This window comes from Lycium barbarum, chromosome 1, assembly GCF_019175385.1.
Source record: "Lycium barbarum isolate Lr01 chromosome 1, ASM1917538v2, whole genome shotgun sequence".
NCBI classification, from domain to species: domain Eukaryota; kingdom Viridiplantae; phylum Streptophyta; class Magnoliopsida; order Solanales; family Solanaceae; genus Lycium; species Lycium barbarum.
In genome coordinates, this window is record NC_083337.1 from 167,384,384 (window position 1) to 167,411,132 (window position 26,749).

Sequence of the window (26,749 nt, forward strand, 5' to 3'; positions counted from 1 at the left end):
GGGATACAAATGTAAAAGAGGACTTATTACAATTGGGTTTTTTTTGCTTTAAACTTAATGGGCCTGGACTATTTTAATTTTTTTGGGTAATGTATTAAATTTCGGTGCGCGTTCGGTTTTATCAAACTTCAGTTCGGCTATTTCGGTTTCGATTTTTTGACGATGGACACCAAACACCGAACCAAACTAGTTCGGTTCGGTTCGGTTTGTTGAAGTTTCGGTTCGGTTCGGTTCGGTTTTTCGGTTTTCGGTATTTATGCCCAGCTCTAGTTTTGCATTCAAAATTTTGCCTGAGGCCTAACTTTGCTACAAAACTCTGTTTTGTATTTTTTCTTTTTGACTGAGCCGAGATTTGAATCCCAAACCTCATGGTATTTGGCGAAGGTCATAAATTAAAGACAACCAATTTGAGGGTCAAATATTAAAGACCACCCCAAAATAAGTACATTCCTGCGAATTGCCCCTTAGTTCCTAATATTTGGGCCGTGATTTATTTGATGGGCCGAATGTTCGCAATGCAAGTCTCGTTACTTAAAAAAAAAACACTACAAAACGGCGGGAAATACACTATTACAGTTTCCTCTTTCGCGCGAAACGAATTGAATCTGAGCACACACAATAATCTACCTATCCTATATAAATAGTTAGACACATAACCTTCACAACATACATTCACTTCACTTCCAATCTAAGCTCTCATACCATCGGCTTTTCAAAGATGCCGACCATCGCAGCCGTCCGTCGTTCGCCACGTGTCTCCGGTGAGACCACAGTTGTCGCCGATCAAATAGTCTCCAGTCCTCAAAAACGAAGACTCAGATCTAATCCAACTAGTGAGGACAGTTTAGTAACTTCATCTTTAACTTCGTCTCCGTGCAAATGGAAATCGCCACGACGACGTGTCAATGACAGCCCTAAAACTCCTCCAAATGTAACTTAATTTTCTCCAACTATGTAATAGTAATTCGTTAAATTTGTGAAGATTTACTGTCAAAAGTGCATAAATTAATTAATTGATCTTCTGTTTTTATGTGGAATTCAGGCGAATCGGGGAGATAAAGCAGTTATTATGAGCAAATCACCAGTTAAAAGGAGATTATCAGAAAGTTTTCTAGAGAAGCCTACGTGGAATCCAAGAGGTGAGCTTGATTATTTTGTTTATCTTATTTCTTAAATCGGTTTTTTGTTTACTGATTAGGTCAATGTTTGCCAGGAGTTCTTTTAATTTGTTTCTTTAGATTTGTGTATTCGTTAGAAATTGTCGAGGATCTCTAGCACTAAAAAATAATAACATATCCAGTGTAATCCCACAAGTGGCGTCTGGGTAGGGTAAGATGTAAGCAGACCTTACCTCTACCTTTATGGGATAGAGAGACTGTTTATAAAAATATCATAGTTCTATTAGAGCAGAATGGATATATTGTATTCATATAGCATATATCGACTACTCTGGGATTTAGGTGTAATAGTTGTTCTAATTTCTTTAATTGAGACATAATCTGATTTAATTTTGTTAAATTAATATGTATATGCACTTGTTCAAATGGAGCAGAATCCATACATATTCATAGCATATCTTGACTACATTGAGAGTTAGGTGTAATAGTTGTTCTTATTACGTTAATTGAGACATAATCTGTTTTAATTTTGTTAAATTAATATGGATATGCACTTATTCAAATGGGGCAGAATCTATACATATTCATAGCATATCTAGACTACTCTTGGATTCAGGTGTAATAGTTGCTCTTATTTCTTTAATTGAGACATAATCTATTTTAGTTTTGTTAAATTAATAAGGATCTGCATTTCATATCTAGTGACATGTGATTTTTTGATTTCAAGATGTGTCAATTGCCATCTTTATCCGTAGATATGGAGCAATTAAATGAAGTAAAAGAGGCATTTATTTCTAGAGATTTGTGTATTCGTCCGAAGATAATCACTAATTTATTTCTATAACAAACTATAATAGTTGAATTGGAGCGGAATGGATATAAATTATTCATACAGCATATCTCGACTACTCTGGGATTGAGGTGTAATAGTTCTTATTGCTTTAGTTGAGATAATCTATTTTAATTTGGTTAAACTAATATGGATCTGCACTTCATATCTAGTGGCATGTGATTTTTTGATTTCATGCTGTGTTAATTACCATCTTTATCCGTAGATATGGAGCAGTTAAATGCAGTGAAACAGGCATTGCATGTGTCTAGGGCTCCATCAAAGCTGGTGTGTCGAGAAGTTGAGCAGAATAGAGTTCTGGAGTTTTGTAAGCAAGCTGTGGAACAAGAGAAGGCTGGAAGTTTGTATATGTGTGGCTGCCCAGGGACTGGAAAGTCTCTATCAATGGAGAAGGTCAACCAGGTCCTTGTTAATTGGGCACAAGAGGTATAGCTTCGAAAACCTTTCTTTTATTTTACTTTTCTTTTGAGCTGAGGGTCTATTGGAAACTACCTCTCTACCCCACAAAGGTAGGGGTAAGGCTGCGTACATCCTACCCTCCTCAGACCCCACTTGTTGGATTACAATGGGTGTTTTCTTGTTGTTGTTGTTGTTGTTGTTGTTGTTGTTGTTGAGGTATAGCTTGTTGCTTGGTGTGTTTTGAAACATGACTTGTTGGTTTGCGATGAATGCAATGCTTTTTGAGGGAATGACGTGAATGTTATAATGAACTGTGTTTCCTTAACCAAACAAGTTCATCTATCCACATCATGAACTATTTCCATTTGCAGTATCCTAATGTTTGTAGTGCTATTGGCCTAAACCATGTAAAAATGTTGAATTGCTAACTATAACCTTATAATGTAGTGAAGTACTGACCGTCTTTAACAAATGTACCATGCTTCGGTTACATCTCTTTTGAGCCAAGGGTCTATCGGAAACAACCTCTACCCCGCAAAGGTAGAGGTAATGTTTGTGTACATCCTACCCTTCCCAGACCTCACTTGTGGGATTACACTGGGTATGTTGTTATTGTTGTTGTTGAGGCTTCAAATTAAATGTTTGCTATTGTAGCTGCTGCAGAACCCTTGAAATAAGTTTACAAGGAAGAGGTAATTCATCTGATTCCTGAGCTTTAAGCTTGGAATGGATTTCATTTGACCATATAATTGCAAGTAATGCCTTTTTGAGACTCTTACATCTGTTCTTATTGTGAAAATGTAATCTTAAATATTTTTGAATGAATTGTACCAAAATTAGCTAGATAATTGTTGGTGATATTTGTACTGTTTTCTGATTGCTCTACTTGTTAGACGATTTGTAATGTTTTCTGATTGCTCTACTTTTTAGACGATCTGAGGTTCTTCAAGGATATATTTTCATGCTATAATATGCAAAGAGACATGACTGGAATTGTCCGGACTCAGAGTTGTGTTTCTTTTGGTCACACTTTTAAGTCCTCATGATAAAGGCTCAAGGAAGGTTTAAGATCTAGGTCAATGCCTTAATTTGAACACTTATGATTCTTATCATGCGCAAGAAGTATTCTAATTTTTACTAACTGATTTTGAATAACCTCAGAGTTCATCTGCATATGAGAGTTCCCCAAGTGGTTGAGGGGTTTGCAAAAGATTTTCTTTATCAACTATCTTCCAAAGATGCATATTCAACTACTCTGAAGATCATTGCTAACCAACTCTTTACTTGCTCATTACAGTCTGGTTTTCAGGCTCCAGACACATTATCCCTCAATTGCAGTTCTCTGTCAAAGACATCTGACATTTTCAGCAAGGTACATTGCTATTCTACTGATTCAGTTGCTAAATAATACATCGCTGCATGCTTATGCTTTGGTGACCATTGCAGATACTTGATAAAATTCAACCACGGAGTCGCACATCACCATTGCAGTATCTTCAGAAAATGTTTTCTGAGAAGCAGCAGACAGCAGTCACGAAGATGCTGTAAGTCATCTTCTAGATGTTTCAGTAATTTCTACAATTTGGGGCCCCTTTTTACCTTTCAAGGTTCTATTGTATTTCAAGTGAAACTACTTTAACTTGGAGAAGCATTTATAGTGCTTGTTATTAGATGCTTAATCAAACTGTCTATCCGCTTAATAACATAAAGTGTTGAACAGGTTAATAGTTGCTGATGAGTTGGATTATTTAATCACAAAAGACAAAGCCGTGCTTCATGATCTGTTCATGCTGACAACGTTACCTTTCTCCAGATTTGTTCTGATAGGTACTGGAGCTCTTAGACCGTAAAGGCCAATTTCTTGATCTAATGATTTAGTGTTTTTCTAATATGACTAGTTTTGGTATTGTCAAATGAAGCTATTATTCTGCTAATGTTTGCTCCTAATTGGGACTCTGCTTTGACAGGAATTGCTAATGCAATAGACCTAGCAGATAAATTTCTTCCAAAGCTACAATCCTTGAACTGTGAGTATTTTCCTTTCTGTCAGGTTGTTTCTTTCTGAATTCTTTGACTTCATCTAGTTTAGGCAGAGAGGTTAAACAGATCTTAACTTTTGGACCTAATTATTCAAGCTGTTAATAATTGTGCGTCAAGCTTCATAATGTAACCGCAGAACACATGGTAAAAACTGTCAAACCCTGGTTAATGGCTGCACCAAAGAGTTGTTGTCTAAATATTTCTTAACACAAGCAATTGGACAGAGAAAGTCAACTAGCTCTGGTTATGGGTTTTCTCTTTGATTTTTCTGTAGCATATGAATTTTATTACACAAAATAGCCCCTTTTAACCTCACAAGGGTATGTGGTAAAAAACACCTATTTGCCAATTAACCTCTTAATGCAGCTTATGCTAGATTACTTATTGTATGTAGAACAGTATTTAATCTCTGACTTATGCTTTATTTTTTCAGGCAAGCCAGCAGTTATAACATTTCGTGCCTATTCTAAGGACCAGATCATCTCCATTCTTCAGCAAAGATTAAACGTAATTCCATGGCTTCTTACTCTCATTTTTCTTCCCCTGAGCAAAATACAATAGTTCTATCACATGGATGTATTTGTTTTCTTATTATTTAGCCGGTTTTCATTATATCATGAGTGGGTGTGGGCTCAGGATATGAGTAACAAGTTCAATGACTGGTGGTCATACGTATCTAAAGTCTGAACTCAAGTGCTTTCAGTGATAAGTTACTGATGCTGCTTTGGTGTGGAACCAACTGATTCTACTAGCAGAACCCAGAAAGCATTAGAGATTGCTCCTCTTATTTAGCATCCTAGCGCGATAACTTATCTCTTTCGTTTTTTTGGTCTATGAGTTTAATTGAAAATGTGTAGACTGGCTGTGATATTTACAGCCTGTCTTTATGTTATCTGCATAAAGCACAGTACAAATCATTTCTTATGGTTCTATTGTTGATAGAGTTTGTTTTGTACTTTGACTGCTGAACAGGCATTTCCTTACACAGTCTTCCAGCCTCAAGCATTGGAACTATGTGCAAGGGTAGGTACATTAAGTATTAATATCTGCATTTGCTTAGTTTTACTTTTGCCTTATTATATATGCAGTAAGACTATCCTAGTGACACATTTATCTGTGCTACTTCAAACTACTAATCCAAGATTTATTTATTTCACAATAATCCACCGTATCCTAATATAAGTTTTAATATGGCAGAAAGTTGCTTCCGCGTCTGGAGATATGAGGAAGGCTCTATGGATATGCAGGTTTGTGAATATTGCTGCAAGTTTGACTCATCACAATTTGAGAAAGTTTCCTGAATTCATATTGATTGTGGCCTAACAACTTCGTAATATAATTTGAGGAGATGAAATTCTAGTCATAGAGTGCATGAGTGGTAGTCTGAGTTATTGGGGAAAAAAGAAGGGCATAAGGAGATCAATTTTTCTTCATAATTTGGTGAACTATTGTTAGCAGATAATTATGAAACTATTTTCAGAACTGATGCTTAAGTTCTTCGTTGAGCTCATGAGAGTATTAATCCTAGATCATGGATGTTTCAAGAGCTTGTTGTACAGCTTTCCCTTGATTATAAGTAAATATTTATCTTTCATCATTGTTTCAGGAGTGCTATTGAGATGTTAGAAGCTGAAATAAGAGATTCTATCAACAGCCTTGATTTACCATCGTTACACGGGGGAGTTTCTGATCAACCGAGAGATGGTGCTTATGATAAATCACTTATACACGAAAGCAATGTTGTGAGTATTATCGTCATTTCACTCGTTAATGGTTGAGTTTGTCAAACTATTGATTCTGGAGGATGTATAGTTGAGGTCGGGCTGTTTCTATTGCCAAGTCATAGTGTGATCCCAACTTCAGCAGCTACATGATTTTCTTCACTTTGCTTCTTTTTCTCTGATTCCATATTATTAAGTTTTCTGTAGATATGAATAAATCTAGAATTTTAAAGGGTGGACTGAAGAGTAACTGTATTGCAGACTAAAGTTAGTTTTGGACTTCTCCTTGCTTCACATTTGTGCTCGTTTTCTCCCTTGAGATCCATTGAGATATCTACACTAATGAGGCCTAAGCCAGCATTGCGTATAGGTATTTGAGAATTAAAATGGATATGCTAAGGCCTGAACAATTAGGATATCACATAAAGTAGGTGTAAGTTATCGACCTAGGACCTCATTGTTCGTATATGATAACAGCAGACTATTTTAGTTGAACTTAGCTGTAATTTTATGACTTATGTATCCTCATTTGCCTATTCTTTTTAAGTAGCATGTTGTGTCTTATTAAAACTTGGAACTCTTTAACAGGTCAGGGTTGATCATGTGGCTATTGCTTTATCAAAGGCATATAGATCGCCAGTGGTGGATACTATACAAGCACTTCCACAACATCAACAGGTAAACCACAGAGTTACTTGACATAAGAAGATATCTAGAGTTCATTTGGTTTCATTTCCTAGTTAGTTTCTAGTTACAAGAGATTTCTTGACCCTTCCCCCGAAGGAAAAGAAGAGAAAATAAAAAGTGAAGAACGAAAGAGGAAAGCTATTGGATTATGGTTGAAGTATCCAAATTTTTGTGGTGTATTGGCAGCATTTATTCAAGAGCTAGATTCAAAAATTGATTTGCATGGGATGTCTTTAGACTTTACCAAAATATCATCATCACAGAGTAGGATTTTAGTGATTTTGAGAAAATGGAGCCACCCTTTTTGTGATGCCCTTCTAGATTATTGTTGTATGGGCATTTAAAAATCACCTGGTGGTTGTGAGTAATGCTTAATATACTTCACTGCAGATTATACTTTGCTCTGCCGTCAAGCTATTCAGGGGGAAAAAGAAGGATGCGACTATAGGCGAGGTACTTTCTATTTGTTACTATAACAGTGAGATTTAAATAGCACAAGGAGAAACAAGATGTGAGACAATTTGTACTCTATTGCAGCTGAACATCTCTTACCTTGATGTCTGTAAATCAACTTTAATACCACCAGTGGGGATCATGGAGCTGTCAAGCATGTGTAGAGTGCTAGGAGACCAGGTAAAGTCTTGCATAAACAACATGTTTCTCCATTTCAGTCTCCTTTTCTCTTTCTCTTCTCAATCATGAGTGCTCTGTTAACGAATTGGCAGAAGCATAACTCAAGGTGTACATAAAAATGCAGGGGATTCTAAAAGTAGGAAAGGCTCGAGAAGAAAAATTATGTAGAGTAACTTTAAAGGTAGATGAAGCAGACGTCACCTTTGCATTGCAGGTATGAATTTATTCAGTTTCTCTTTTTCTGATCTGGTTTCTTAGAGACATCCATCATGGTTGTATATTTTTCAATGATGAAGTGATCTCACTAATATATGACACTGATTTTGGATCAGGGAATACGCTTCTTTCGAAATTGTCTTCAGCAATCTTGACGATTGACTTAGTAAAAGATTGTGATTCTTTATTATTTATTCTGTTGCTAAACAAATAGCCAATTTATGGTCCACAATAGAGGGTAAGTTTTTTCCCTTGTATTTCGGTTTGCATTTTGGAACTGGATATATACTAAGAGCCTGTTTGGATGAGCTTATGTCTATAAGCTGTTTGCAGCTTATAAGCTAAAAAAAATAAGTTGGGTTAGTTTAACTTATTTTTTTGGCTTATAAGCTGCTTTAAATAAGCTAAGTCAAATGAGCCCAATTATTTTTTTGAGCTTATTTTAAGCACAAAATGACTTTAAGCTGGCCAGCCAAACACTCAAAAAAGCTGAAAACAACTTATAAGCAGTTTATAAGCAACTTATAAGCCAATCCAAACGGGCTCTAAGTCATTTCTTGTGCGTGATAACAGGCATCAAACCTGGTCAAAGTGGCTATAATTTATGGACGAATGGAAGAGGAACATCTGGATTCCATTAAACATTGGAATTTTCTATGGCCCCCTTATCATACTTTTAGTTCTCAAATGTTACTGAAGTTGAATGACAAAATAGTTACATTATAGGAAGAGAAATAGCAACTAAGAGTTGTCGATATACACGGCATTGAATATCTATCAATTTCAAGAATTTCTGGATTTTTTTTTGACATGTAAACTTTATTGTATTATATTACCAAAAGCTGATTCTCATTTTCAAGAATCCCTGAAAAAAAAAGATCAGATGAAAATACTATATTGCTGATTTTTAGTGAAAGGGTTTTATGTGAAGTAAAGAGCGAAAATAACTTTATCCTGAATTTCTTTTGTCTTAAAAATCTCAATACCCTTCGTCCCTATGTTCCATTTTAAACTCAACTTATGAACGTAGTGCCAGTTAGTAGGGGAATTATGGTGACATTTTGTGGAGGAAGCGGTTCATCTCCAGAGTCTTGTCGCTAAAAAGGGGGAAAAGGAGTATTGATGAGCCTTAAGCTCCAATCCCGGGATAACTTGTTCTCCAACCAAATGAGTATCTAGGCATCGCACTAAAAAAGTTATGTCCACCAAAGTGAGTGGTGCATTCGTTCCCACAACCCAAGCAAGGAGTATAAAGCAACCATAGATAGGTTCTAGCTTAAGACGTTACATATTTGAACTCTAGCATAACTTAATATCTTTACTAGGGAAACTCTGCACTTTGAAAATGCAAGTGAAGCAAAATCAGCTGATCTCTTTTCTGATTATGATTGAAAATTAATTTTTAAATGGATTTATTTCTCCGGGTGGTCTAATTGTTCGAGTATCATCGCAAATCACAGCAACTGAATTCTCGCTATGATTCCTATAAACCTAAAAGCTATACTGCCCACTGATTCTCAAATTTAAAAGTTAGGCAATTAAGCATATAGATAACCAAATGCAACACTCAGCCAATGAGAGGAGCAAAATGCCCAAAGATAGCTCAAAACCCAAAGTTAAAACTCCACTTCAAAGAAAGGAACTTAGTTTAGCGCATAAAACATCTTATACAAACCAAATGGAAATTGCTTAAAAGTATCCTACTAGACACCCAAAATAGCATTCATCATCACTAATACCAATCTTAGGACCTGGCAGATATTGCTAGATTAAAATAACTCAATCAAACAATCCACCAACAAGGTCGTCATCCTCCTCCTCAGGTTCTTCTTTCTTTTCCTCCTTGGCAGGAGCTGCTTTAGCACTAGCAGCAGGAGCAGCAAACTTGCTAGGGTCCTTTAAGTTTAAACATTTTGTTCAGATAATGTCAAGAAGAACGGATTAATTAATTAAAGGTCTTTCAAGAATTGCAGTTAGAGCCCGTTTGGATTAGCTGGAAAAAAAGTGACTTTTAAGCATAAGTGTTTAAAGTACTTTTTAAGTGCTGAAAGTTATTTTATAAATAAGCAGTTACGTGTTTAGATAAAAGTGCTTAAAGGGTTTTTAGAAGTAAGGGTTGTTGAAATTAACATAAAATATAAGAGATAAAAAGATAAAGTTATTGGTCAAACCAAAATGGCTTTTAAGCAAAAAAATAAAAAAAAAGTTGGGGTTGAGTAACTTCGGCTTATTTTAAGCATTTTTTAACTTAATTTAAACTGTTTTCTATTTTACTAAATACCCAAATAAGTTTAAAATGGCTTATATAAACTAGTTTGACCAACTTATAAGCCAATCCAAACGGGCTCTTAGTGCTAACCTTCAAGTACTGTTTCACTTTTTCAGCCTGTGGGAATGAGTATTCTGTTGCTACAGCAAATGACAGAACATTCTTGTACGAGTTGATGAACATGTGTGGAATAGCCGTAAGAGTAGGATAATCAAGAATCATGGAGAGACCAACAACATTTGTTAGTCCAGCAGCAAACTTCATTGCAAGATCATCATCTGTGAGTTCAAGAACCTCAGGACTGAAAACTGAATCATTGTCATAGACAGACTGGACTATCAGACCATTAGAGAATGGCTTAATGAACAACTTCGAAAGAAGGGCAGACTCAGATGAGCCCACTTTTTCGCCTTTCTTAATAATTTCCACAGGGGTGATGATCTCAACTGTGCCTTTGTTGATTTTGGTTGGGATATTCAGAACCTAAATTTTACTGGGATGTGAGATTATTTTCATACAGATAAAACCATAAGCAGCTTAGGAAATCTTGAAAGAAACTGGTTTGGCAAGGATCTAGTCCAGTGTTTCCAGGAGGAACAGTCACATCAATTGGAGCAACAAGGCCAAGTCGAGCAGGTGCTCCAACCTTTTTGATCAAATGTTAAAGTTAGCATTCTCATACTTCAGTATAAATTTAAGTGTTCATAACTCAGAAACAGCAAGTGAGGATTTGTAAATGTAAAACTAGTATTTTGTATAGCTTTTTACCTATCAAATATTGCAAGAATAAGAAGCCTAGATCAGAATGACTTGTGACCTAAATCAACTCATAAGCAGCATTTTCGAAGGGGGAAATAAACAAATTGATCAGAAAGCTTAGAGCAAAAAGCTAGTCATTTCGATACCAAATTGATTTAGTATTATATATCTTTTACACATGCTCCTACATGGATCCAGATCCACTGATAATATAGTAAAGAGTTTTTTTTACCAGCAAACCAAAAAGATAAATAAAGATTAATCTTAATGATACCTCTAAAGGAAGAAATATGAAAAACGAAAAAGGAAGTTATGTATACCTTGTACTTGGAAACTTCATCACTGACTTCTTTCAAATCTCCTTTAGTGAAGATCAGTCCCACATTACCCTGTTACAATATTACATATGGGAATTGGGAAGGAAGAGAATCATAAGGCAACCCAAAAAGAAATTATCTAAAGTCTGAACTCGAGTGCTTTCAATGATTAGTTACTGATGCTGTTTTGGTGTGGAACCAACTGATGCTAATGCCAGAACCTAGAAAGCATTAGAGATTGCTCCACTTAATTTGCATCCTAGTGCAGTAACTTACCTCTTTCCTCTTTTTGGTCTATGCGTTTGATTGAAAATGTGTAGACTGCCTATGATATTTACAGCCTGTCGTATGTTATCTGCATAAAGCACAGTACAAATCATTTCTTATGGTTCTGTTGTTGATAGAGTTTGTCTTGTACTTTGACTGCTGAACAGGCATTTCCCTACACAATCTTCCGGCCTCAAGCAGTGGAACTATGTGCAAGGATAGGTACATTAATTATTAATATCTGCATTTTGCTTAGTTTTACTTCTGAATTTATTATATATGCAGTAAGACTATCCTAGTGACACATTTATCCATCCTACTTCAAACTACTAATCCAAGATTTATTTATTTCACAATAATCCACCGTATCCTAATATAAGTTCTAATATGGCAGAAAGTTGCTTCCGCGTCTGGAGATATGAGGAAGGCTCTATGGATATGCAGGTTTGTGAATATTGCTGCAAGTTTGACTCATCACAATATGAGAAAGTTTCCTGAATTCATATTGATTGTGGCCTAACAACTTTGTAATATCATATTGATTAATACCTGAGTTATTGGGGAAAAAAAGAAGGGCATAAGGAGATCAAATTTTCTTTCTAATTTGGTTAACTATCGTTATCAGATAATTATGTAACTATTTCCAGGACTGATGCTTAACTACTTCATTGAGCACGTGGATGTTCAAGAGCTTGTTGTACAGCTTTCCCTCGATTATAAGTGAATAAGAGATTCTATCACCAGCCTTGATTTACCATCATTACACGGGGAGTTTCTAATCAATCATATGATAAATCACTTATACACGAAAGCAATGTTGTAAGTATTATCGTCATTTTCACTCGTTAACGGTTTTGAGTTTGTCAAACTATTGATTCTGGAGGATGTATGGTTGAGCTAGGACTGGTTTATATAGCCAAGTCATTGTGTGATCCCAACTTCAGCAGCTACGTGATTTTCTTCTCTTTGCTTCTTTTTCTCTGATTCCATATTATTAAGTTTTCTGTAGATATGAATAAATCTAGAATTTAAAAGGGTGGACCGAAAGCAAGGTCCATAGTTAAAATCCTAGCCACGGTGGAAAAAACTATTCAGCTCAATGCAAATGAATTACGAAAAAGTACACGTGTAAAAGCTCCATCTAGAAAGTTAGCAGATTTTATAGTGACAACTGGAAGGGCAAAAAAGGCGAGCAGGAGTTTGTTACAAATAGCTGTTAGTAGCAGAGCAGTAGGCATCATTGCTGTTATTGAGTATTTTCTCTATTTTCCTCATCTCCTTTTCTAATCTTCTTCTTCTTCTTCTTAAACCTTCAGTGGTTTCCCCTATCCTCGCTCTCACTTTTATTGTAATTCCTTGTTGAGTATTTGGAATACTAATATTACCAAGTTGTGTTGGAATTTGCTTTATCCACAACATCAACAGGTAAACGAACAGAGTTACTTGACATAATTAAGAAGATACATGTCCTAGTTAGTTCCTAGTTACAACAGATTTCTTGACCCTCCCCCCAAAGAAAAAGAGGAGGAGGACCATAATCCAAATTTTTGTGGTGTATTGGCAGCATTTATTGCAAGAGCTAGATTCAAAAGTTGATTTGCATGGGATGTCTTTAGTCTCTGCCAAAATATCATCATCACAGAGTGTAGGATTTTAGTGATTTGCAAATCTATTAACACTTAAAAAGAAGTGCTCAATATGGAACCACCCTTTTTTATGATTGCCCTTCTAGATTATTGTTGTATGGGCATATAAAAATCACCTGGTGCTGGTGCTGGTGGTTGTGAGTAATGCTTAATATACTTCATTGCAGATCATACTTTGCTCTGCTGTCAAGCTGTTCAGGGGGGAAAAAGAAGGATGCGACTATAGGCGAGGTAATTTCTATTTGGTACTATAACAGTGAGATTTAAACAGCACAAGGAGAAAAAAACAAGATGTGAGACAATTTGTAATCTGTTGCAGCTGAACATATCATACCTTGATGTCTGTAAATCAACTTAAATACCACCAGTGGGGATCATGGAGCTATCAAGCATGTGTAGAGTGCTAGGAGACCAGGTAAAGTCTTCAACCAACATGTTACTCTATTTTAGTTTCCTTTTGCTCTTTCTCTTCTCGGTCATGAGTACTCAGTTAAGAATTCGGAAGAAACATAACCCAAGGTGAACATGAAAATGCAGGGGATTCTAAAAGTTGGAAAGGTTAGAGAAGAAAAGTTATGTAGAGTATCCGAAGGTAGATGAGGCAGACGTCACCTTTGCATTGCAGGTATGAATTTATTCCGTTTCTCCTTTTGTGATCTGGTTTGTTAGAGGCGCCCATCATAGTTGTATATTTTTCAATGATGAAGTGATCTTACTAACAAATATATGACACTGATTTTGGATCAGGGAATACTTGATGGTCGACATAGTAAAAGATTGTGATTCTCTACTATTTATTCTGTTGCTAAACAAACAGCAAATTTATGGTCCAGAATAGAAGGTAAGTTTTTTTTTTTCCCCCTTGTATTTCGGTTGGCGTTATTGGAACTTGATATATATTAACTCGTTGTGCGTGATAACAGGTATCAAACCAGGTCAAAGTGGCTATAATTTATGGAGGAATGGAAGAGGAACATCTGGGTTCCATTGAATGCTGGAATTTCCTTGTGGCTCCCTTATCATACTTTTAGTTCTCAAATATGTTACTGAAGTTGAATGAAAAGAAGAGTTGTGGATATACTCGGCATAGCAACTAAGGAATTTTTTTTACTATGTGTGCAGCATGTCAAGTCATACTTGTGTTGCTTGATTGACAAGTGGACTGATGTAGGCTCCACTTTCCAAGCAATCAAAGACCCATAATCCCTTCTTCTCAATTTGCAGTTCACTATTTGTTCTCCATTCTTTTTTGCAACATCTCTTCTTTATTTCATCTCAGCTATTTTTTTTAGTCCTATCAAAAAGATGGATCAATATCACTATTATTTATTTCTCTACCCTTATTTATTCATATACTCATCTGTGTTGTTACAATTTATTTGATTGGCTCTTTCTTTTGTCATTAATCATTGTATCCCTCGACCAAATTAATAAGAAAAAAAAATTAATCATTGTATGTGGAAAAACAAATTAAAATCTGTGAAAGTTTTCATTTCACATCTTAAAAAAAAAAAAAAAAAGAAGATAAATCTTGAATAAGAAAACAAAATTTATATTTGCAGTAACGAACAGTAACGAGAAAACTAACAAATATGAAAAAAAAAAATTGCTCGATAAATTCTTCTTCTAATCTCTAATAGTTTCACCAAAATATCTCCTTATCCATGAGCAAGTGAAAGCACACCTGTAAATATTCTAAAACCTCAATTGTCATTGTCTAGCTTCGATTTTTTTTATTTTTAAATATTTTGAAATTCTATAGCAGTGTTGCGCTTATTGTTAAAATTCTTTTAGTTATGAAGTCTAAGAATCAACCAAAAAAACATAAATAAGGAAAAAATATTGCAAACTTTATAGCGTCAATCTTTTAAGGGATAAATTTCATGAATGATCATAAAACTTTACATTTTTTTCACTAAAGTCACATAATTATATTTTTTAGCAAATAAATTCACCTTTCTACACAAAATTCACAATTGCCCGAAAACTCAACTTTCCCATGTGTGATAATTTTTTACTTCTATATTTTAACTCTTTTTTTATTTTTAATCTAACAAATACAGATCCAATAAAAAGAGGAGGGATCTGGTCCAATTTTTTAATCTTTCAACGAGTGATGATCCATTTAAAAAATTGTAATTATATAACCATTTACAAAACTTACCCGCCTTTTAAAAAATAGTACAAAGAAACACTTAAAAAAACTGGATTAACATTAATCCATTTATCTCTATTTGATTTTTGATAGATGAAAAACAAGACTTAGGAGAGACAAAATATACAAGATAAGAAGGGGTGTGGAGCAAAAGAAAAGAACGGAACAAAAGAAACTCAAAAAGGGAAATTGAGGAAATGAAGCTAAAAGAGAGAGACTGCTGACAAGGGGGACCCACAAAACACTTGTCAAAAAGAAAGGGGAATGTTGGTTGTGTCTCTCCCAAAATATAACTTTTCGCAACTAAGAGAGTTGTGGATATACACGGCAACTAAGAGAGTTGTGGATGTTCACGGCATTGAATATCTTTCAATTTCCAGATTTTCTGGATTTTCTTTTGACATGTAAACTTTATTGTATTATTACCAAATGCTGATTCTCATTTTCAAGAATCCCTGAAAAAACACTTCAAGATGAAATACTATATTGCTGAGAGTGAACATAACTTTATCCCGAGCTTCTTTTGTCTTACAATTCTCGACACCCCCTTTGTCCCTAGGTTCTATTTTAAACTCAGCTTATGAACCAGTGCCAGTTAGTAGGGGAATTATGGTGACAGTTTGTGGAGGATTTGGTTCATCTTCAGTCTTGTCACCAAAAAGGGAGAAAAGAAGTATTAATGAGCCTTAAGCTCTGAGTATGTAAACATTTCACTGAAAAGTTATACCAAAGTGACCACCTAAGCAAATATAAAGCAACCATAGTCCATAGGTGGTTCTAGCTTAAGATGTAACTTAATTCTCTAAGCATAACTTAGTACTATTACTAGGGAAACTCTGCACTTAGTATTATTACTGGGGAAACTCTGCACTTTGCAAATGCAAGTGACGCAAAATCAGCTAATTCTCGTTCATATGGATTTGTTTCTCCAGGAGGTCTAATCGTTCGGGTATCATCTTAAATCACAGCAGCTTAATTTTCGTTATGTTTCCTATAAACCTAAAAGCTATAATGCATACTGATTCTCAATTTAACAAGTTAGGCAATTAAGCATCATATAGATATCCAAATGTAACAATCAAAGCCAATGAGAGGAGCAAAATACCCAAGGATAGCTCAACCCAAAGTTAAAACTCCACTTATAGCAAACCAAATGGAAATTTGCTTAAAAGCATCCTACTAGATATCCAAAATAGCATTCATCATTGCTAATACCGAATCTTAGGACCTCACAGATATTATTGCTAGATTAAAACAACTCAATCAAACAATCCACCAACAAAGTCGTCATCATCCTCCTCAGGTTCTTCTTTCTTTTCCTCCTTGGCAGGAGCTGCTTTAGCGCTAGCATCAGGAGCAGCAGCAACTGGAGCAGCAATAGCAGCAAACTTGCTCGGGTCCTGCAAGTAAAAAAATTTGTTCGGATAATGCCAAACAAGAACGGGTTAATCAATTAAAGGTCTTTCAAGAATTGCAGTAATTGCTAACCTTCAAGTACTCTTTCAATTTTTCAGCCTGTGGGAATGAATATTCTGTTGCTAGAGCAAATGATAAAACATTCTTGTAGGAGTTGATGAACATGTGAGGAACAGCAGCTAGAGTAGGATAATCAAGAATCATGGAGAGACCAACAACATTTGTTAGTCCAGCAGCAAACTTCATTGCCAGATCATCCTCTGTGAGTGCAAGAACCTCAGGATTGAAAACTGAGCCATTGTCATAGACAGACTGGACTATCAGACCATAAGAGAATGGCTTAATGAGCAATTTAGACAGAAGGGCAGACTCAGATGAACCCACTTTTTCGCCCTTCTTAATAATCTCCACAGGGGTGAGGATCTCAACTGTGCCCTTGTTGATTTTGGTTGGGATATTGAGTACCTAAATTTCACTGGGATGTGAGATTATTCATATAGATGAAAAAGCATAAGCAGCTTTAGTAAATCTTGAAAGAACTGAACCTGAAAGAAACTGGTCTGGGAAGGATCAAGTCCAGTGTTTCCAGGAGGAACAACCACATCAATTGGAGCAACAAGGCCAACACGAGCAGGTGCTCCAACCTTTTCGATCAAATGTTAAACGTTAGAATTCCCATACTTCAGATAACTTAAAAAACACCAAGTGAGGATTGGTAATGTAAAACTATGTTGTATGGCTTTTGACCTATCAAATATTGCAAAACTAAAGAAGCCAGATCAGGATGATTTGGGAGCCAAATAAACTCATTAGCAGCATTTTTAACGGTGAAAAGAAACAAATTGATCAGAGGAAAGATCTAGTCCTTGAATGCAAATAATCAGTTTTTGTTCTGGAAGTTCATTTCAGATACTCCTACATAGATCCAGATCCACTGATAATACAGTGAAAAACTTTTTACCAGCCAACCAAAAAGATAATTAAAGATTAATCTAATTGATACAGAAAGAAACAAAATGCAAAACGAAAAAGGAAGATGTATATATACATAATATATACCTTGTACTTGGAAACTTCTTCACTGACTTCTTTCAAATCTCCTTTAGTGAAGATCAGTCCCACATTACCCTGTTATGGGGTAGGAGAGAATCATAAGGCAATCTCAAAGGCAAAGGCAATTTTTTTTTTACCATCACTAGCTAATTGAATTATTAATGATATAAATTATCTAACTAATCTGCTCTATTTAGACTCATTTTTTGTTCCAATATAACAAGTGACAGACAATGATGTTAAACAGTAATTTTTTGGTCGCAAGAAACCAAAATAACAGTGATCGAAAAAGGAATGGAGAAAAAACAAAACCATAGTGACATTTAAGAAATTCCCAGAATCATTATTAGTACTAAGCCAGATCTAATTCTCAAAACTCTTTTATCCGAAAAAGAATAGTGAAACTCAAAAATAAGAAGAAACAAAAAATACTCTATTTTGAGTTTCTACTGTGACTTTGAACCATAATATTTTCGACATAAAAAAGAAAAAATTACAGCACGTAACTACATATAAGAGCACCTCTAAACAAAAAATAAAATAAAAATAGAAAACAGTAGTAAGAGAATCGCAGAATCATGATTAATACTTATTAAGCCTCATCTGATTATCAAACCTCCTTTATCCGAAAAGGAAAAGTGGAACTAAATAACAACTTTTTAAATTTCTACTGTGACTTTGAACATCCATTTCCAATAAAAAAAATTTGAGATGAAAATAGCTACTCATCATATAAGAGCACTTTTAAACAATATATAGAAAACAGTACCGATTTCTTTTGATACAAAATAAATCAACAAAGATAAAATAAAAGACCTCAAAAGATAATCTAATCCCACATATTTTCTTGGAAAACCAAACAAACTTAGCAGTAACAAATCACATAATGATAAACTATGATTCAAAAAAGAAAGAGCAGTAATATATTGTATAACGAAGAAGAAAGCTGAAAACAAACCGCAAGGCAAGGAATAAGGGAAAGAATGGCATTATTTCCAGTATTCTCAGCATGGACACGAATAGATCTTTTCATCATCGTGTTTTTTCCCATCAAAACAATAGAGTCACCACGTAAACCCTTGCGGATCATCTGTAGCTGATTAGAACCCACATTATCTGCACCCACAATAAGGATCTGTTGATATGTATCAAGAAGTTCGCATAGTTTCTTGTCATAGTTAATCTTCTTCTCAGCTTTTGATGCTTTCACTACCATTTTTTTTAGGAAGAAAATGAAAGAGCTAAGAAGAAAGAAAATATGGTGAGAGAAGAGTGAGAGAATAAGGTTTTTTTTCGGCAACGGGAGCTCTAAGCTAAATATATATATGGAAAGGTGGTTAGGTTTAATCTGTTGGTTTCAGGAGACTTGTGCTTGTACGTAAATGGATACGTGTTGATTGTTCATAGAAACAAAATAGAATAATTGCTGAATGGGGAACTTGAAGTTCTAAAATTTCAGGGAGAGGACTATCCTCTTGTAACCACCTTTTGATTTCAGTTTTTAGTTATTTTTTAAATTATAAACACTCTCGAGTCGCTTAAAAGATTGTTAGGAGTAATTAGTTCATAATAAGTGATTTTTTTCTTGTTTCCTATCCGGTGTCTGCTACTAGATTTGGAGCTGAATAATATAGATTCTTGCGGGGAAATTCTACTTTGAGGGTAAAGTGTTCCTTGTTAAAGTTGATTACATTCTCAGGCTCGAACCCGAAACTTCTAGCTAAGTATGGAAAGATATTTTTATTATTTTAAAAAATAAGGTATATTATCTGATACAACATAAGAATACATTGATAGAGTAAAAATTAGTATTACAAGATTAATCCATAGTTATTTAGGGGTGTTTTTGATGTGGGAGAAAATATTTCTCTCTTAAAGTTTTCTTGATAAAATTATTTTCTAACATGACATTTTAAATTTTTTGTTGACATGAAATTGAGAAAAATAAGTTTCCATCATTAATAAGAATAAGAATAATAATGATTTTCATTATTCATGGACGAAAAAGTTAACAAATTTTCTAACTGCTAAAGCGAAGATAGATGAGAATCAGGAGATTTTGGTGGATGTATTATGGTTAATTTGTTACTTGCTTGATCTGATCAAATGGTTTTCCCTTCTCTCTCGCTAATTCGTTTCCAATTTATTTTATTAGAAATGAGGTCTACATCTTATTCATTTTTATCATTTTGTTAAAAAGTTAAGAGGCAGAAACATGATCTTGCTGTATCTTTGAAATTAATATGAGTTCAGAATCTAATCTTTTTTTCCAACTAGTCCCTCCACCTCAGCTCTTATGGAAAAACAGTACCTATTTCTTTGGCACCAAGAATCCAAAAGACAGTGATCGAAAAAGGATTACCACACTGACATGTAAGAAATTCCCAGAATCATTATTACTAGCGTAAACCATATCTGATTCTCAAAAACTCCTCCATCCAAAAAAGAATAGTGGAGCTTAAAAAAGGAAATAAATAAATTTAACTCTTAGTGTGACTTTGAACATCCATTTCAAAGGTAACGTGGCCAGGTTTTGTAGGTTGCAGGGAGACTAGCGCTTGTACGTAAATGGATACGTTCACAGAAACAAATAGAATAATTTCTGAATGGGGAACTTAAAGTTCTAAAATTTCAGGAAAAAAACTTGCTGAGAGATTTGAAACTCTTGTAAATGACTTTTGATTTTAGTATTTGATTTAATCTCTTTAGATTATATACTCTCAAATCACCTAAAAGATAATTATGTGTAATTAGTTCATAATAAGTGAAAGTTTTGACATTTTAAATGTACAGGTAATGATCTAATTCAATTTTTGACGCTTATTTAAGATAAAGGGGGTTATTGTCTTTTTCTGGGTGCTATTTTTTTTTTTTGTTCCTTTCATGAAAAAAGATTAATTTCTTATTCTCTGTTGTTCTGGTAATTATCAGTACTCCATCCATCTCAATTTGTTTGACACTTTTTGCGAGTCAAACTTTTTAATTTTGATCATGTGTTTGAATATAGAATTTTTAATTTTTTTAAAATACAATTTACATATTTGAAAACTACGTAAAAAGTACTATAACTCACCATAATTAATAATTGAAGATATTTAAAAGTCATATAAAAAAATTACGATCATTTGACTTACGAAAAATGAAAAGTCTGAAATAAATGGGGATTGCGGGAGCAGTATATATCTGTTGAATTCTAGTATAGCAATTAACTTTTTCTACAACACTTTTTGAAAACAGAGGCACTGATCACAGTATCCACTGCAAGCTGCATTTTTTAGTTGTTGGGCCTATGTTTATGATTGGATTTCAGTTTGGTTACACAGTCCTAAGCTAATTGGGCCTTTAGATTTGAGCTTACTGTTTATTTGTGTAACTACTGATTCTACTCATTTTAACAAATACTCCATCTGTTTCAATTTATGTGAATCTATTTTCTTTTTAATCTGTGCCAAAATAAATGACTTCTTTCCTAACTTGAAAACAAATTCACTTTATGAAATGATTTACAACCACATAAATATTCAAGACTTACTTTGAACCACAAGTTTCAAAAGTCTTCATTTTTTCTTAAATGTCGTGCCTAGTCAAATGGGTTCACATAAATTAAAATGAAGGGAGTACTATCGTATTAGCAAGTTTGTAAGTTGGTTAAAAAGAGGTAAAATTTCTAAAACAACCTCTTCACTCTTACTAGCTCCGTCCCTGATTAGTACTACACTTCCTATTTTGCAAAACCGGTGTAGGTTACCCTTTTATGAAAATGAATAGGCCATTAATAATTGTGAAACTTACACAAATAGCTACCTTTTAATAGCTTCTAACTAGTTATAGCTACAAGTTGAAGATTTACAATTCGTAGCTGCTTTTGGCTGTATTTCAGTTGAATCTCGCTTTTTTGAAATACAGTGAAATAAAACGAAATACAAAAATCATTGTTGGTAAAAAACGGCTGTATTTAAGGAAATACAACGAAATACAAAATCGTTGTTGAGTAAAAAACGGCTGTATTTAAGGAAATAAATATGTTCTTTCAAATTAAATGGTAATTAGTATTAATGCTTCCATGTACCACGCAAAGCGTATGAGGTTCCATAACATCACTGAAATATATTGAAATTAGATAAAACACAGTTTAATACACATAATCAAAGGCAAAAAAAATTAAATATAAACAGAAATACACTGAAAATATATTGAAATACACCGTCAATGGCAAAAAAAAAAAAACACTGAAATATATTGAAAATTAATATATTGTTTGCTAATACACAAAAATACACTGAAATATACTGAAATATTTTATCAAACACTTGGTGGGCATGAAGCTCCACAACTCTCATCAATGGTGTTTCTACTCCATCCACTCCAAAAAAAAAGGCACTAAAAATTCACTGTCCTTGGCCTTCCTCCGTCATCTTCTCCAAAATTTCCTCCAGTCCTGCCGTAACAATTTGCTATCTTGTTCCATGGATTTATTCCTAAAAAAATTCAATCTTTTCTTCTCATCCTTCCGTTCCTAACCAATGACCAGAGCCCCTTTCCCATCAATTTCTAATTTTCCCTCCTCTCAGGTTTAATCTATTTGTTTTCTTGTAGTTTATACATAAATGAATGATAGAGTAGGTGAGAAAGAGAGGGGTGAGAGAGATAAAGAGAGGTGTGAGATCTCAGATCTGGGGTGAGCACATAAAGAGGAGGTGAGGACCGTGTATTTAGGGATAGAGTAGCTAATGGACCGTATATTTAGGAGATGAAGAAATACAATAACTGAAATATAGTTGGGTAGCTATGAAATGTAATTTTAGAATAATATAGCTGCGAAAATTAAATATTAAATAAGATAGTTATTATTCATAAATAAGTCTTAGGAGTGGGTAGCTATGACAAATAAGTTTTCCTTAATAATTAGTGCACCAAACGTGTATAATTTTTGTATGGGAGAAAAGATACATTATACTCGTATATACGTCATATCAATAAGTGCATATATTAAAGAATACCTCCTTTAGTTCCAATAGGCAGTGACTCTTGTTGTAAGTTCTATTCAATCTGCAAAAAGGACAAATGCCAGGTCATTGCGGACAACTGCTCACCATCTTGGTGACTTGTAAATTACGTAAAAACCTTATTGAACTTGATTTATGTATTAAAATATAAGTGCAAGGCATGTTTAATTTATATAAATTTAGGTATTAATTAGCTAAATAATTAATGGAGACACATCATGATAAATAAATTACCATAATCTTGATACATGTAGATAAATTTTTCCTCTAAATCTCCGTCACGCTTCGCTATTTTGTCAATGAAGTAGCACACAAAATCCTTAAACGATAAGGTCTTGCAACGTGGCTGAAACTTTTGTAATACCTCCTTTTTGATAATCTATTTATTGCACGCATCCCTCTTCTCCGATAATTATCATAATCTTGATACTTGCTCATAATTTTCTCCATACTCTTCGAATCCACCTCCTTGTCAACTAGAAATATTCCTGTTGAAATACTGTATTTTGGGGGAAGAAGCTATAGTTAATTTATAAGCCAATAAATTCTGGAATAATTTCCAATTGAGGGTTCAATTTAAATTCCAGGTCTGTGAGTATAATCTGATCAACAAACTATGGTAACAACTAAGGTCTACGTAGTGTAAGTGACCGTCTCCTTATTGTAGTGAATGAATGAATTTGGGTGGTGATTTTGCAGTAGCATCTGCCTTCTCTGTGTTTATTCATTTTTTTGTGTTCTTCAGGTATTACTCACTTTATGGGCATGTGGAGACCATGGCGCGAGAAATACAACGAGGAGTCAATTCGGTTATGGGTGTCGAAGCAACACTCTGGCAGGTAACTTCTACAGCTCATTAGCCTTGGAAAGTTATTAGCATTGAAGTTTCTGCTTTAGCCTTACAGGTTTCATTTTCTTACTAGGATTTAAATTATAAACAATGATCATGAAAAAAAATAATTCATTATCTGTTAGTTTATGTATTATAGCACTACAATGGACGGTTAGAGAGGAGAACATAAAATTTGAGCCTATGAGTTCAGAATGAGTATAATCTTGTTATATGTATAAACATTATTAATTTTACTTCGAGTCAACAACAATGGTTCAATTGAATCTACAGACCCACCTTTGGACAGTTATGCATAATTGGCCTTTTATTTAAGTGTATAAAAGTTACAACTTTATTACCATTTCCATGAATTTCTCAAGCTTATCAATCCATATCTACTACGGACAGTTATAGAAGTGAATGTAAGATTAAGAGTATGTGAGTTCAGAATGAATATTATCTTATTCATAGTTTGTTATTTTAGTTCGAGTAAATAACAATGGGTTCAGTTGAATCCACAGAAATCCTTAGATCTGCCTCTGGGAAACTATGCATAAATAGCTTTATATTAAGGGTCTAAAGGTTAGACTCTATATATTACTAGTTCCATGAATTTGATCGGTAGACACGTAGGTTCCGGAGACACTTCCTGAGCGGATATTGGAGAAGATGAAGGCTCCTAAAAAGCCTGATGATGTGCCTGAGATCACGCCTGAGCAGCTCTTGGAGGCTGATGGTTTCATATTTGGTTTCCCTTCTCGTTTTGGTGTGATGGCAGCTCAATTCAAAGCGTTTTTTGATGCCTCCGATGAGATATGGGCCGCTCAAGCGTTAGCTGGTAAACCTGCTGGAATCTTCTGGAGTACTGGTTTTCATGGTGGTGGCCAAGAGCTTAGTGCGTAAGTACTTCATTATCGATTCGCTGCTTTCTTTACTCTGTGCTCTTATCACATTCACATAGATTAATTGACCGTCAATACAGATTCCTGGCTTGCATATAATTTAGTTATAGGACTACTATCCTGTAAGACTTAGAATGTAGTCCGTAGAATATGAGGGACCAGAAAATTTCTAGTTTCCTAATTGCTTCAACTTGGTACATGTGTGAAAAGTTAGAGCTCTGCTAGATGATTAATTGTAATTCCAGAATCTTTAATCAGTAGCTGTAAACTCTCTCTATAGCTTCGATAGTCCACTTAAAGCCTTTGGTGTAATAATCCACAAGCCATGGATTAGCACTTGACGAGATCCATAGAAATAATTTGAAAATTTGCTAGTGCCAAGAGGATTCCAAAATATGGATATTATCTTTGTTTCATCAGATCATATGTTAAAGGGCACTGAAGCCTAGAATTGTGTTAACCAACCATAGTGGCGAAAGTCCATGTCAACCTAAAGCACTCGCTCTGACACATCAAATACTTTTTGTTCTTAAACATGGCTGTATCCTCACCTATCCTTCTATCCCTAAAACCACAGTTTACTTAAGTATACTTTTGCTCTCCCCTCCATTTGGGAGTTGAATTCTTTTTTATGGATTGCTAGACAGGAGGAGGGTATTTGCAAGATCACTACGCCCTTTATTCATTTTTATCTTGATATTACATAAAAACTAAGTCAAGGTCACAGATGAGAACATAAGTAGGACACAGACTTCATGAAACTGAAGTCGAGAGAGTGACTTTTGATAAAATGTGTATTTCCCAAGCACTCAATGCTCTAAATGGAATAATAACTTTAACTGGACCGTACTGTTTCTAGGACCGAGATCAGAAATTTGGAAAATTTACTTCCGTCTTGTTTCCATTTCAGCGGCTTCCAAAGGTACAGCACGTTTAAGATCTTGTTATTATTGTCGAGAGAGTGACTTTTGATAAAATGTGTATTTCCCAAGCGCTCAATGCTCTAAATAGAACATGCAATACTCTTTCCTTTTCATCTTTTCTTATTTTGGGATGAAGTATTGCAATATTCTTCTATCATTGTAAAGACTAGAGATCCATTGCGTTGATAAACTCAAATGCAGAGTAAAATAGATACAAAAGCTTCTCATGGGGTTGTTAAATCATTCGGAGAATATTATGTTTTGTCTCGATTGTGTTGGATATTTGTTTATTCTCTTCTTGTTTAGTCTGTTATATTTGGATAGCTCTTTCATTGACACGAGTGCTTGTTGCTTGCAGACTAACAGCCGTAACTCAGTTGGCACATCATGGCATGATATTTGTTCCTCTTGGATATACTTTTGGTAAAGGGATGTTTGAGATGGAAGAGGTAAAAGGTGGATCTGTCTATGGAGCTGGAACTTATGCTGCTGATGGTTCTCGTCAGCCCACAGAACTGGAATTTCAACAAGCCTTCCATCAAGGCAAATATATTGCTGGAATTACAAAGAAACTCAAGTAATTAGTCACAGAACAAAGAGCAAGGATTAAGACATAAGTGAGCAATTTATCACTGAAATGGGAAGAGTCCAAAAAGATAAGACTCTATCTGCAAATGTACATTGATTGTAAAAGCCTTTAAGTCTCTGGAGAAAAGTTTAGATGTACAGCTGCCTTTGTTGCTTATATTCCGTTCGCATTAGTTGATTCTCTACCTTGTAAATTTGTTAAATGAAATTTTAATTGATCCTCTATGTAGAATTTAATAACCTGTCATTCGGTCTTATGACTCTTATCCACTAGCTTCTGTGGCCTAATGGTCCCTTTTTTCTTGATGAGCTGAATCCTATACTTGCTGATGCTTTTTTAGCAACCACCTAAGTCCTAATCTAGATATATTGGTGGATATTTTTTATTGATCATAACCTGGAGCATACATTGATGACCACAGTAGCCGGTAGGAGGCATACCCCCTATATAACACAGCAACAAAAAACAGCTGAAAAAAGCAAACAAAAGAAGTCCTTTTGAGCTATACAGTTCTCCTTCATTATCAAACTTGAACTTTAGGAACTTCAAACTTATACTGATCCATTCTTGCTGTAGATGGTAATTCTTGAAATATTTGAGCATCCAATATCGACACATTATCGACACATTGGTTTCCCAAATGAAATATAGTATGATGTTCTTAGTAGGATGCAATACTTGGTCATAAGATTAAGAATCAATTGAGATGAACTAACTAAAGAATATAGACAGCAATAAGAAGTAGATCATTGCTACTAGTCTGCTAAAATTTACAAAGTGTTTACTCTTAAGTCACAGTGCAAACGTTCACTTGAAAAAGTTGAAGAAAAAATAGATGAGTTCTATAAATTACTACTCCATAACTTTCTAGTCATAACTTCCCTTCTTTCTAGAAACGGAATTTTCAGATATATTATACTCCATTAAAAATAAAATAAGTCCACCTTTACT

General features: G+C 34.6%; 4 protein-coding genes and 1 long non-coding RNA gene across 8 annotated transcripts; 3 read left to right on the top strand and 2 right to left on the bottom strand.

Annotated features, from left to right (window-relative positions):
* The first annotated feature begins 596 nt into the window (after positions 1-596).
* Positions 597-8,554, top strand: LOC132606113 (cell division control protein 6 homolog B-like). 2 transcript variants are annotated; one of them, XM_060319454.1, is made up of 17 exons: positions 600-931; positions 1,043-1,139; positions 2,174-2,394; positions 3,665-3,739; positions 3,814-3,911; positions 4,088-4,194; positions 4,335-4,394; positions 4,841-4,914; positions 5,380-5,430; positions 5,605-5,654; positions 6,014-6,149; positions 6,717-6,806; positions 7,206-7,268; positions 7,353-7,448; positions 7,573-7,662; positions 7,781-7,902; positions 8,238-8,554. In XM_060319454.1, exons 1-16 carry the CDS (start codon positions 719-721, stop codon positions 7,817-7,819), a joined length of 1,560 nt encoding a protein of 519 aa, XP_060175437.1. In that variant the 5' UTR covers positions 600-718; the 3' UTR covers positions 7,820-7,902; positions 8,238-8,554. The 2 variants fall into 2 exon arrangements, with proteins under 2 accessions (XP_060175444.1, XP_060175437.1); XM_060319461.1 differs by lacking the exons at positions 7,781-7,902; positions 8,238-8,554 and having other exon boundaries at positions 597-931; positions 7,541-7,662.
* A 224-nt stretch (positions 8,555-8,778) lies between these two features.
* LOC132606123 (large ribosomal subunit protein uL10-like) lies at positions 8,779-10,395 on the bottom strand. Its single transcript, XM_060319472.1, has 2 exons — positions 10,024-10,395; positions 8,779-9,560 (listed from the first exon to the last, which is right to left on the bottom strand). The coding sequence occupies exons 1-2, from the start codon at positions 10,195-10,197 to the stop codon at positions 9,444-9,446; spliced, it is 291 nt and encodes a 96-aa protein (XP_060175455.1). The 5' UTR covers positions 10,198-10,395; the 3' UTR covers positions 8,779-9,443.
* A 48-nt stretch (positions 10,396-10,443) lies between these two features.
* On the top strand, positions 10,444-14,540 carry LOC132606129 (uncharacterized). Its single transcript, XR_009569605.1, has 7 exons — positions 10,444-10,569; positions 11,444-11,498; positions 11,671-13,153; positions 13,242-13,337; positions 13,460-13,547; positions 13,670-13,763; positions 13,846-14,540. It is a non-coding gene; the product is annotated as an uncharacterized LOC132606129 (long non-coding RNA).
* A 1,575-nt stretch (positions 14,541-16,115) lies between these two features.
* LOC132606133 (large ribosomal subunit protein uL10-like) lies at positions 16,116-18,859 on the bottom strand. Its single transcript, XM_060319491.1, has 5 exons — positions 18,505-18,859; positions 17,553-17,621; positions 17,039-17,137; positions 16,566-16,958; positions 16,116-16,477 (listed from the first exon to the last, which is right to left on the bottom strand). Exons 1-5 carry the CDS (start codon positions 18,760-18,762, stop codon positions 16,337-16,339), a joined length of 960 nt encoding a protein of 319 aa, XP_060175474.1. The 5' UTR covers positions 18,763-18,859; the 3' UTR covers positions 16,116-16,336.
* A 4,006-nt stretch (positions 18,860-22,865) lies between these two features.
* On the top strand, positions 22,866-26,057 carry LOC132606140 (probable NAD(P)H dehydrogenase (quinone) FQR1-like 3). 3 transcript variants are annotated; one of them, XM_060319515.1, is made up of 4 exons: positions 22,866-22,884; positions 23,298-23,391; positions 24,018-24,283; positions 25,568-26,057. In XM_060319515.1, exons 2-4 carry the CDS (start codon positions 23,329-23,331, stop codon positions 25,788-25,790), a joined length of 552 nt encoding a protein of 183 aa, XP_060175498.1. In that variant the 5' UTR covers positions 22,866-22,884; positions 23,298-23,328; the 3' UTR covers positions 25,791-26,057. The 3 variants fall into 3 exon arrangements, with proteins under 3 accessions (XP_060175498.1, XP_060175490.1, XP_060175486.1); XM_060319507.1 differs by lacking the exon at positions 22,866-22,884 and adding an exon at positions 22,891-22,909; XM_060319503.1 differs by lacking the exon at positions 22,866-22,884 and adding an exon at positions 22,916-23,194.
* Positions 26,058-26,749: the final 692 nt, after the last annotated feature.